At 55.5% G+C, this 12126-nt stretch overlaps 2 protein-coding genes across 10 annotated transcripts in view; one reads left to right on the top strand and one right to left on the bottom strand.

Annotated features, from left to right (window-relative positions):
* Nucleotides 1–12126, bottom strand: part of KATNAL2 (katanin catalytic subunit A1 like 2) — a 409798-nt gene that overhangs the window by 335443 nt on the left and 62229 nt on the right. The window lies entirely within an intron of this gene.
* LOC129137898 (uncharacterized) lies at nucleotides 3647–11203 on the top strand. The gene is made up of 3 exons (XM_054672200.2): nucleotides 3647–5245; nucleotides 8470–8603; nucleotides 9556–11203. The coding sequence occupies exons 1-3, from the start codon at nucleotides 3647–3649 to the stop codon at nucleotides 11201–11203; spliced, it is 3381 nt and encodes a 1126-aa protein (XP_054528175.2).

Here is a 12126-nt window from a genome sequence, read left to right as displayed (position 1 = left end):
TTAGAGGGCTGAGGTGGCAGGATCGCCTGAGCTGGGCAAGCGGAGGCTGCAGTGACCCTTCCTCATTCCACTGCACTCCAGCCGGGGCGACACAAGCGGAGCACATCTCAAAGAAACCTGCTCTTTATTTGAAGAGAGGAACTCTTGGATTTCATACATAAATGCTAACAACTGTTACGTTCCTTAAGTCAAACTACTTTTACTAAGCACCGCAAAGAATCAATCCCAATCTTTTCACCCAGAACCCCTGTGAAAGAATGGCGACACCTTAATCAGCTTCTTTAGGTTCTCCATCAGGAAGTCTAAACCTGCCAATCAGAGTTTCTAATTACCGTGAGATGACCGGGTTAACTACCCTGAGTTCACCTCCTACGAGCTCCTGCAAGCTTTGGTGAAAGTTTGCATTCTAACTCAGGGCATTTGTTGGCTTCACGCGGGCTGCTAATGACAGGTCCGTGTGCCAGATACGACACACACACATACACACAAAGAAAGACACACGCACACACACGCACGCACGCATAAGCACGCACGCATAAGCACGCACACGCACGCGCACACACACACACACACCATTAAGTAAACTTGGTTCTTAGGCGTTACTGACAGTGAGGGGTAGAGAGAGAAATAGAAAGACCTAAGCCACAAGGCAAAACCCAGCAAGGGCAGCAGAAGAGATCAAAGTCCTGTGCCCTTGGCTGTCAGCAGAGTGGGTGCTGGGAAGCTTCTGGAAGCAGGCACCTGAGTGGATGCCGGTGCACGTGAAAAGAGGCCTTCAAGCCTGAAGAACACGTAAGGAGCCAGAACAGGGTGCCACAGAGATACTACCCTTAAGGAAGACAGAAAAGCATTCGTTCCGGGGAAGGGGACATAATCCAATCAAGCGACCCTGTGAAACTCAGACATGTCCGGGCACGGTGACTCACGCCTCTATTCCCATCGCTTTGGGAGGTGGAGGCCGGCGGACCCCCTGAGGTGCGGAGTTGCAGACCAGCCTGACCAGCATGAGGAAATCCGGTCTCTTCTAAAAAGACGAAACTCGGTTGGGCTTGCTGGCGAGCGCCTGTAATCCCAGCTACTCAGGGGGCTGAGACAGGAGAATCGCTTGAACCCGGGAGGCCGAGTTTGCAGTGAGCCCAGATCCCACCATTGCACTCCAGCCTGGACATCAAAAGCCAAACTCCGTCTCAAATTAAAAACACAAAACCTCAGAAAAGCTTCCCCAGCAAGGGCCAGAGACAACGCCGGTCTCTATTTCTTGACAGCAATTCAAGAGAGAATCTCGGGTGGCTTGCAAAACTCACAAGAGAGCAGAATATCCTCCCCAAGGCAGAGAAGCCACACGCTCTTACTGGAGGTGGAGTAGCCACCGATCACGGTGCAGCCCCTCCCCACTCCCAGCCAGAAACCCCAGCCCCTCGGAACCAAATCCACTGGCAACAACCTTTCTTCCTGGAAAACGTTTCCCCTGCCAAAATGCAAAACAAACATGATACAAGCAAACGCAACTCAAAACACAAACACAAGGAAACAATCCGAGCAAGCTCTAGCCCCTCATAGCTCATCGATGCCCCCACTGGCATGCTACTGAAAACAGCGGCTGCACCCATTAAACTCATTCATTACTGGAGAACGAGACAAACCTTAGCAGATCCCTGCTCCCACAGCGACAATCCCGCTCGAAAACACAGAAAGGAAACAACCCCCGCACAAAATATAAATCTACCCCAGATAGAATTCAGCATCAACCTAAGGATCCTGCTGTAACATTACTACACTGACCCAGGACAGCTCAATTCTCTTCCCACCTGTTTACAAGATAAACCTCATTCAGGGAGCTCTGGAAGCATCGCCACTATTGCACTACGATCCTCTTCGTGAGGCAGCTGGAAGTCTGGAAACACAGCAAATTTATTTATTTCTCTACACAACACGGAGGGTAATTCTCAGAAAAGGCTTAACACCCGAATCCCCATTCCCCGATTCTCAGGCTATAACGATTATCTTTCTGCGGAAGAAACACACACACACACACACACACACACACACACACACACACACACACACACACTGAGAGAGAGAGAGAGAGAGAGAAAGTCACGTGAGAATGTAAACATTAAGCGAAATCGCCGCTGACAGCAGAAACAATAGCCGACACCATAGACACTTCAAATGGTTCTGTTTTCCTCATTTGGACTGACAGGTGAGAGTGGAACTCGGCTGCCCAAACCGTGGCACCAATATCAGCTGCAGGCCAGAGCAAGCCTTTCCGAGGAGATTTTAAACAACCGGTGGGAGCAAGATCCTGAAGCATTTCTTCCAAGATTGGTCACAGGAGATGAAACCTGGCTCTACCGGCAGGATCCTGAAGACCAAGCACGAAGCCATGGCTACCAAGAGGTGGCAGTGCTCCAGTCGAAGCTGCAGAGGAGCAGTCAAGAGCAGAGGTCATGGCCACCGTTGCGGGGGGGGGGGAGGGGGGATGCTAGAGGGATTCTGCTGGTTGACTTTCTGCAGGGCCAAACCCTGATCACATCTGCTCGCTAGCAGAGCGTTTTCAGAAAGTTAGCCAAAGCTGGAGCGAAGAAGGTCCCCACCAGAGAGTTCTTCTCCACCACGACAGTGTTCCTGATCATGCCTTTCTTCGAACAAGGGCAGCTGGGCAAGACTTGCCATGGGAAACCGTGAGGCGTCCACCTCACAGTCCTGATTTGGTGCCTGCTGACTTCTCTTTGTTTCCTTGTCTTGGAAAACCTGTAAGGGGCACCCAGTTTTCTTCAGTTAACAATGGAAAAGAGATTGCATGGAAATAGTTAAATTCCCAGGACCCTGGGGGCTTTAGGGATGGGCTAGACGGCGGGGAAAAGACACCGCTTCCAGAAGGGTCTTGATGTTCATGGAGCCGAGGTTGAGGAGTAAAATACGCCTTTTTCCTCTTTCTCCCTTAATCCCACTTTTCTACCAATGTTTCCAAGTCCCCTCACACAACGTCAATCCCAGGTAAAGAGCTGTCATCCTCTGTTGGTTCCTCTTCCTACGATTCTGTCTTGCGGTGTTGTTATTTTCGCTTTTACTCCCAAGAAGATACTCTCTCTGTCTTTTGGAATCCACAGATGTGGAAGCTGGGAACATGGAGGGCCAACGGTAGAACTCAGTGGGGTGTGTCCAGGCTGCAATTAACCTAATGAACCTGCGGGGCACAGCAGTCCACCAGGCGTGGACCGTCCCGATTGGCTGCATTGGGCTGAAGGAATGAATTCCTATCGGGGCGGGGCAGCCCAGGGGCCCAGGGGGTCAGGTCTTGAGCCCTGGGTGGGCCCGGGGCTGGCTATATAAGGCCGGGCTCTGGCAGCGGAGCTTCACTCCGCCTTGGACGGCGCACCGCACAGGTCACTCCAGGCTGCGGCTGCACATCCCGAGGAACAGAAGCGGGCCTGCTCAGCTGTCTGCAAGGACCGGCGTTCCAGACCAAGTGGCCCGCTGCTCCGAGGACCCAGCTCGCTCCAGGCTGTGACTCCACATCCCGAGGTCGCTGCCTGGCGACCGGGCAGCGAGGACCGGCCACCCCAGACTGCCTGTGCCGCCGCCCCGAGCTCGGACAGAGCCGCGACCGTGAGGACAGCGACGCCTGCACAGCTCTGGCGAGATGGCGGCAGGGTCCACTACGCTGCCCGCAGTGGAGAAGCTGCAGGTGCGTCTGGCCACTAAGACGGACCCGAAAAAGCTAGAGAAATATTTGCAGAAACTCTCCGCCTTGCCCATGACGGCAGACATCCTGGCGGAGACTGGAATCAGAAAGACGGTGAAGCGCCTGCGGAAGCACCAGCACGTGGGCGACTTTGCCAGAGACTTGGCGGCCCGGTGGAAGAAGCTGGTGCTCGTGGACCGAAACCCCGGGCCTGACCCACAGGACCCTGAGGAGAGCGCTTCCCGACAGCGCTTCGGGGAGGCTCTTCAGGACCGGGGAAAGGCCTGGGGCTTCCCAGAAAACGCGACGGCCCCCAGGAGCCCATCTCACAGCCCTGAGCACAGACGGACAGCACGCACAACACCTCCGGGGCAACAGAGACCTCACCCGAGGTCGCCCAGTCGCGAGCCCAGAGCCGAGAGAAAGCGCCCCAGAATGGCCCCAGCTGATTCCGGCCCCCATCGGGACCCTCCAACGCGCACCGCTCCCCTCCCGATGCCCGAGGGCCCTGAGCCCGCTGTGCCCGGGGAGCAACCCGGGAGAGGCCACGCTCACGCCGCTCAGGGTGGGCCTCTGCTGGGTCAAGGCTGCCAGGGCCAACCCCAGGGGGAAGCGGTGGGGAGCCACAGCAAGGGGCACAAATCGTCCCGAGGGGCTTCGGCTCAGAAATCGCCTCCTGTCCAGGAAAGCCAGTCAGAGAGGCTGCAGGCGGCCGGCGCCGATTCCGCCGGGCCGAAAACGGTGCCCAGCCATGTCTTCTCAGAGCTCTGGGACCCCTCAGAGGCCTGGATGCAGGCCAACTACGATCTGCTGTCCGCTTTTGAGGCCATGACCTCCCAGGCAAACCCAGAAGCACTCTCCGCGCCAACGCTCCAGGAGGAAGCTGCTTTCCCTGGACGCAGAGTGAACGCTAAGATGCCGGTGTACTCGGGCTCCAGGCCTGCCTGCCAGCTCCAGGTGCCGACGCTGCGCCAGCAGTGCCTCCGGGTGCCTAGGAACAATCCGGACGCCCTCGGCGACGTGGAAGGGGTCCCCTACTCGGTTCTTGAACCCGTTCTGGAAGGGTGGACGCCCGATCAGCTCTACCGCACAGAGAAAGACAATCCCGCACTCGCTCGAGAGACAGATGAATTATGGAGGATTCATTGTCTCCGGGACTTCAAGGAAGAAAAGCCACAGGAGCACGAGTCTTGGCGGGAGCTGTACCTGCGGCTTCGGGACGCCCGAGAGCAGCGGCTGCGAGTAGTGACCACGAAAATCCGATCCGCACGTGAAAACAAACCCAGCGGCCGACAGACAAAGATGATCTGTTTCAACTCTGTGGCCAAGACGCCTTATGATGCTTCCAGGAGGCAAGAGGAGTCTGCAGGAGCCGCTGACCCCCGAAATGGAGACATCGAGCCAGCCCCCAAGCCCGCAGGAAGCAGCCAGGCTCCCTCCGGCCTCGGGGACGGCGACGGCGGCAGCATTAGCGGCGGCAGCAGCAATCAGCACGCGGCGCCCGCGGACAAAACCCGAAAACAGGCTGCCAAGAAAGTGGCCCCGCTGATGGCCAAGGCAATTCGAGACTACAAGGGAAGATTCTCCCGACGATAAACTCAGGACTTGCCTTACACATAAAATCTGGGGGGAGGAGGGCCAATGCAAAGTCAATGCGGGCTGGGGAACGAAACTTCCGACGGACACCAGAACCCTTGGCTTGGTGCAAAGTTCAGCCTCCCAATCCTGCAGGTGTCAAGTGCTGGCCCTGCGATTTTTGCCTCCCACACCCAGCCACTGCCTCCCTGCTTGGAGGACACCTCAGAATTCAGAAGATTTTATGAACGCATTCGGATCAATTCCGCTTTGGTGGTTCACTGATCTCGTCTTTTAAATAACGCCCTAGTTGCAATCACAAATCAGGTACAAGCTGTGAGATTCCCTTTCGTCTTTTTTCCTTTCTTTTGAAATCATCCAGTACATAAGGAAGGACTTCTTAGACACAAACTCTCAATCCATCAGTTGACACTGATAACTCCGACTACGCAAAATGATTTCTTGCTGTTGGTGTTTTCTTTTAGAGAAAAGGCCGGGCATGATCCTGTAATCGTCAGCCATCCTCCTCTGGGAGGCCGAGGAAAGCAGATCGCTGCAGCCCAGGAGGTGGAGAACAGGCTGGGCCAAACGGAGAAACCCCGTCTCCACAAAAGATACCAAAATGAGCCCGGCGTGGTGGCACGGCCCCTGTGGTCCCAGCTTCTTAGAGGGCTGAGGTGGCAGGATCGCCTGAGCTGGGCAAGCGGAGGCTGCAGTGACCCTTCCTCATTCCACTGCACTCCAGCCGGGGCGACACAAGCGGAGCACATCTCAAAGAAACCTGCTGTTTATTTGAAGAGAGGAACTCTTGGATTTCATACATAAATGCTAACAACTGTTACGTTCCTTAAGTCAAACTACTTTTACTAAGCACCGCAAAGAATCAATCCCAATCTTTTCACCCAGAACCCCTGTGAAAGAATGGCGACACCTTAATCAGCTTCTTTAGGTTCTCCATCAGGAAGTCTAAACCTGCCAATCAGAGTTTCTAATTACCGTGAGATGACCGGGTTAACTACCCTGAGTTCACCTCCTACGAGCTCCTGCAAGCTTTGGTGAAAGTTTGCATTCTAACTCAGGGCATTTGTTGGCTTCACGCGGGCTGCTAATGACAGGTCCGTGTGCCAGATACGACACACACACATACACACAAAGAAAGACACACGCACACACACGCACGCACGCATAAGCACGCACGCATAAGCACGCACACGCACGCGCACACACACACACACACCATTAAGTAAACTTGGTTCTTAGGCGTTACTGACAGTGAGGGGTAGAGAGAGAAATAGAAAGACCTAAGCCACAAGGCAAAACCCAGCAAGGGCAGCAGAAGAGATCAAAGTCCTGTGCCCTTGGCTGTCAGCAGAGTGGGTGCTGGGAAGCTTCTGGAAGCAGGCACCTGAGTGGATGCCGGTGCACGTGAAAAGAGGCCTTCAAGCCTGAAGAACACGTAAGGAGCCAGAACAGGGTGCCACAGAGATACTACCCTTAAGGAAGACAGAAAAGCATTCGTTCCGGGGAAGGGGACATAATCCAATCAAGCGACCCTGTGAAACTCAGACATGTCCGGGCACGGTGACTCACGCCTCTATTCCCATCGCTTTGGGAGGTGGAGGCCGGCGGACCCCCTGAGGTGCGGAGTTGCAGACCAGCCTGACCAGCATGAGGAAATCCGGTCTCTTCTAAAAAGACGAAACTCGGTTGGGCTTGCTGGCGAGCGCCTGTAATCCCAGCTACTCAGGGGGCTGAGACAGGAGAATCGCTTGAACCCGGGAGGCCGAGTTTGCAGTGAGCCCAGATCCCACCATTGCACTCCAGCCTGGACATCAAAAGCCAAACTCCGTCTCAAATTAAAAACACAAAACCTCAGAAAAGCTTCCCCAGCAAGGGCCAGAGACAACGCCGGTCTCTATTTCTTGACAGCAATTCAAGAGAGAATCTCGGGTGGCTTGCAAAACTCACAAGAGAGCAGAATATCCTCCCCAAGGCAGAGAAGCCACACGCTCTTACTGGAGGTGGAGTAGCCACCGATCACGGTGCAGCCCCTCCCCACTCCCAGCCAGAAACCCCAGCCCCTCGGAACCAAATCCACTGGCAACAACCTTTCTTCCTGGAAAACGTTTCCCCTGCCAAAATGCAAAACAAACATGATACAAGCAAACGCAACTCAAAACACAAACACAAGGAAACAATCCGAGCAAGCTCTAGCCCCTCATAGCTCATCGATGCCCCCACTGGCATGCTACTGAAAACAGCGGCTGCACCCATTAAACTCATTCATTACTGGAGAACGAGACAAACCTTAGCAGATCCCTGCTCCCACAGCGACAATCCCGCTCGAAAACACAGAAAGGAAACAACCCCCGCACAAAATATAAATCTACCCCAGATAGAATTCAGCATCAACCTAAGGATCCTGCTGTAACATTACTACACTGACCCAGGACAGCTCAATTCTCTTCCCACCTGTTTACAAGATAAACCTCATTCAGGGAGCTCTGGAAGCATCGCCACTATTGCACTACGATCCTCTTCGTGAGGCAGCTGGAAGTCTGGAAACACAGCAAATTTATTTATTTCTCTACACAACACGGAGGGTAATTCTCAGAAAAGGCTTAACACCCGAATCCCCATTCCCCGATTCTCAGGCTATAACGATTATCTTTCTGCGGAAGAAACACACACACACACACACACACACACACACACACACACACACACTGAGAGAGAGAGAGAGAGAGAGAAAGTCACGTGAGAATGTAAACATTAAGCGAAATCGCCGCTGACAGCAGAAACAATAGCCGACACCATAGACACTTCAAATGGTTCTGTTTTCCTCATTTGGACTGACAGGTGAGAGTGGAACTCGGCTGCCCAAACCGTGGCACCAATATCAGCTGCAGGCCAGAGCAAGCCTTTCCGAGGAGATTTTAAACAACCGGTGGGAGCAAGATCCTGAAGCATTTCTTCCAAGATTGGTCACAGGAGATGAAACCTGGCTCTACCGGCAGGATCCTGAAGACCAAGCACGAAGCCATGGCTACCAAGAGGTGGCAGTGCTCCAGTCGAAGCTGCAGAGGAGCAGTCAAGAGCAGAGGTCATGGCCACCGTTGCGGGGGGGGGGGAGGGGGGATGCTAGAGGGATTCTGCTGGTTGACTTTCTGCAGGGCCAAACCCTGATCACATCTGCTCGCTAGCAGAGCGTTTTCAGAAAGTTAGCCAAAGCTGGAGCGAAGAAGGTCCCCACCAGAGAGTTCTTCTCCACCACGACAGTGTTCCTGATCATGCCTTTCTTCGAACAAGGGCAGCTGGGCAAGACTTGCCATGGGAAACCGTGAGGCGTCCACCTCACAGTCCTGATTTGGTGCCTGCTGACTTCTCTTTGTTTCCTTGTCTTGGAAAACCTGTAAGGGGCACCCAGTTTTCTTCAGTTAACAATGGAAAAGAGATTGCATGGAAATAGTTAAATTCCCAGGACCCTGGGGGCTTTAGGGATGGGCTAGACGGCGGGGAAAAGACACCGCTTCCAGAAGGGTCTTGATGTTCATGGAGCCGAGGTTGAGGAGTAAAATACGCCTTTTTCCTCTTTCTCCCTTAATCCCACTTTTCTACCAATGTTTCCAAGTCCCCTCACACAACGTCAATCCCAGGTAAAGAGCTGTCATCCTCTGTTGGTTCCTCTTCCTACGATTCTGTCTTGCGGTGTTGTTATTTTCGCTTTTACTCCCAAGAAGATACTCTCTCTGTCTTTTGGAATCCACAGATGTGGAAGCTGGGAACATGGAGGGCCAACGGTAGAACTCAGTGGGGTGTGTCCAGGCTGCAATTAACCTAATGAACCTGCGGGGCACAGCAGTCCACCAGGCGTGGACCGTCCCGATTGGCTGCATTGGGCTGAAGGAATGAATTCCTATCGGGGCGGGGCAGCCCAGGGGCCCAGGGGGTCAGGTCTTGAGCCCTGGGTGGGCCCGGGGCTGGCTATATAAGGCCGGGCTCTGGCAGCGGAGCTTCACTCCGCCTTGGACGGCGCACCGCACAGGTCACTCCAGGCTGCGGCTGCACATCCCGAGGAACAGAAGCGGGCCTGCTCAGCTGTCTGCAAGGACCGGCGTTCCAGACCAAGTGGCCCGCTGCTCCGAGGACCCAGCTCGCTCCAGGCTGTGACTCCACATCCCGAGGTCGCTGCCTGGCGACCGGGCAGCGAGGACCGGCCACCCCAGACTGCCTGTGCCGCCGCCCCGAGCTCGGACAGAGCCGCGACCGTGAGGACAGCGACGCCTGCACAGCTCTGGCGAGATGGCGGCAGGGTCCACTACGCTGCCCGCAGTGGAGAAGCTGCAGGTGCGTCTGGCCACTAAGACGGACCCGAAAAAGCTAGAGAAATATTTGCAGAAACTCTCCGCCTTGCCCATGACGGCAGACATCCTGGCGGAGACTGGAATCAGAAAGACGGTGAAGCGCCTGCGGAAGCACCAGCACGTGGGCGACTTTGCCAGAGACTTGGCGGCCCGGTGGAAGAAGCTGGTGCTCGTGGACCGAAACCCCGGGCCTGACCCACAGGACCCTGAGGAGAGCGCTTCCCGACAGCGCTTCGGGGAGGCTCTTCAGGACCGGGGAAAGGCCTGGGGCTTCCCAGAAAACGCGACGGCCCCCAGGAGCCCATCTCACAGCCCTGAGCACAGACGGACAGCACGCACAACACCTCCGGGGCAACAGAGACCTCACCCGAGGTCGCCCAGTCGCGAGCCCAGAGCCGAGAGAAAGCGCCCCAGAATGGCCCCAGCTGATTCCGGCCCCCATCGGGACCCTCCAACGCGCACCGCTCCCCTCCCGATGCCCGAGGGCCCTGAGCCCGCTGTGCCCGGGGAGCAACCCGGGAGAGGCCACGCTCACGCCGCTCAGGGTGGGCCTCTGCTGGGTCAAGGCTGCCAGGGCCAACCCCAGGGGGAAGCGGTGGGGAGCCACAGCAAGGGGCACAAATCGTCCCGAGGGGCTTCGGCTCAGAAATCGCCTCCTGTCCAGGAAAGCCAGTCAGAGAGGCTGCAGGCGGCCGGCGCCGATTCCGCCGGGCCGAAAACGGTGCCCAGCCATGTCTTCTCAGAGCTCTGGGACCCCTCAGAGGCCTGGATGCAGGCCAACTACGATCTGCTGTCCGCTTTTGAGGCCATGACCTCCCAGGCAAACCCAGAAGCACTCTCCGCGCCAACGCTCCAGGAGGAAGCTGCTTTCCCTGGACGCAGAGTGAACGCTAAGATGCCGGTGTACTCGGGCTCCAGGCCTGCCTGCCAGCTCCAGGTGCCGACGCTGCGCCAGCAGTGCCTCCGGGTGCCTAGGAACAATCCGGACGCCCTCGGCGACGTGGAAGGGGTCCCCTACTCGGTTCTTGAACCCGTTCTGGAAGGGTGGACGCCCGATCAGCTCTACCGCACAGAGAAAGACAATCCCGCACTCGCTCGAGAGACAGATGAATTATGGAGGATTCATTGTCTCCGGGACTTCAAGGAAGAAAAGCCACAGGAGCACGAGTCTTGGCGGGAGCTGTACCTGCGGCTTCGGGACGCCCGAGAGCAGCGGCTGCGAGTAGTGACCACGAAAATCCGATCCGCACGTGAAAACAAACCCAGCGGCCGACAGACAAAGATGATCTGTTTCAACTCTGTGGCCAAGACGCCTTATGATGCTTCCAGGAGGCAAGAGGAGTCTGCAGGAGCCGCTGACCCCCGAAATGGAGACATCGAGCCAGCCCCCAAGCCCGCAGGAAGCAGCCAGGCTCCCTCCGGCCTCGGGGACGGCGACGGCGGCAGCATTAGCGGCGGCAGCAGCAATCAGCACGCGGCGCCCGCGGACAAAACCCGAAAACAGGCTGCCAAGAAAGTGGCCCCGCTGATGGCCAAGGCAATTCGAGACTACAAGGGAAGATTCTCCCGACGATAAACTCAGGACTTGCCTTACACATAAAATCTGGGGGGAGGAGGGCCAATGCAAAGTCAATGCGGGCTGGGGAACGAAACTTCCGACGGACACCAGAACCCTTGGCTTGGTGCAAAGTTCAGCCTCCCAATCCTGCAGGTGTCAAGTGCTGGCCCTGCGATTTTTGCCTCCCACACCCAGCCACTGCCTCCCTGCTTGGAGGACACCTCAGAATTCAGAAGATTTTATGAACGCATTCGGATCAATTCCGCTTTGGTGGTTCACTGATCTCGTCTTTTAAATAACGCCCTAGTTGCAATCACAAATCAGGTACAAGCTGTGAGATTCCCTTTCGTCTTTTTTCCTTTCTTTTGAAATCATCCAGTACATAAGGAAGGACTTCTTAGACACAAACTCTCAATCCATCAGTTGACACTGATAACTCCGACTACGCAAAATGATTTCTTGCTGTTGGTGTTTTCTTTTAGAGAAAAGGCCGGGCGTGATCCTGTAATCGTCAGCCATCCTCCTCTGGGAGGCCGAGGAAAGCAGATCGCTGCAGCCCAGGAGGTGGAGAACAGGCTGGGCCAAACGGAGAAACCCCGTCTCCACAAAAGATACCAAAATGAGCCCGGCGTGGTGGCACGGCCCCTGTGGTCCCAGCTTCTTAGAGGGCTGAGGTGGCAGGATCGCCTGAGCTGGGCAAGCGGAGGCTGCAGTGACCCTTCCTCATTCCACTGCACTCCAGCCGGGGCGACACAAGCGGAGCACATCTCAAAGAAACCTGCTGTTTATTTGAAGAGAGGAACTCTTGGATTTCATACATAAATGCTAACAACTGTTACGTTCCTTAAGTCAAACTACTTTTACTAAGCACCGCAAAGAATCAATCCCAATCTTTTCACCCAGAACCCCTGTGAAAGAATGGCGACACCTTAATCAGCTTC

The sequence above is a fragment of the Pan troglodytes genome, chromosome 17 (genome assembly GCF_028858775.2).
Source record: "Pan troglodytes isolate AG18354 chromosome 17, NHGRI_mPanTro3-v2.0_pri, whole genome shotgun sequence".
Taxonomy (NCBI): Eukaryota; Metazoa; Chordata; class Mammalia; order Primates; family Hominidae; genus Pan; species Pan troglodytes.
This window is presented reverse-complemented; position numbering and strand designations above follow the sequence as displayed.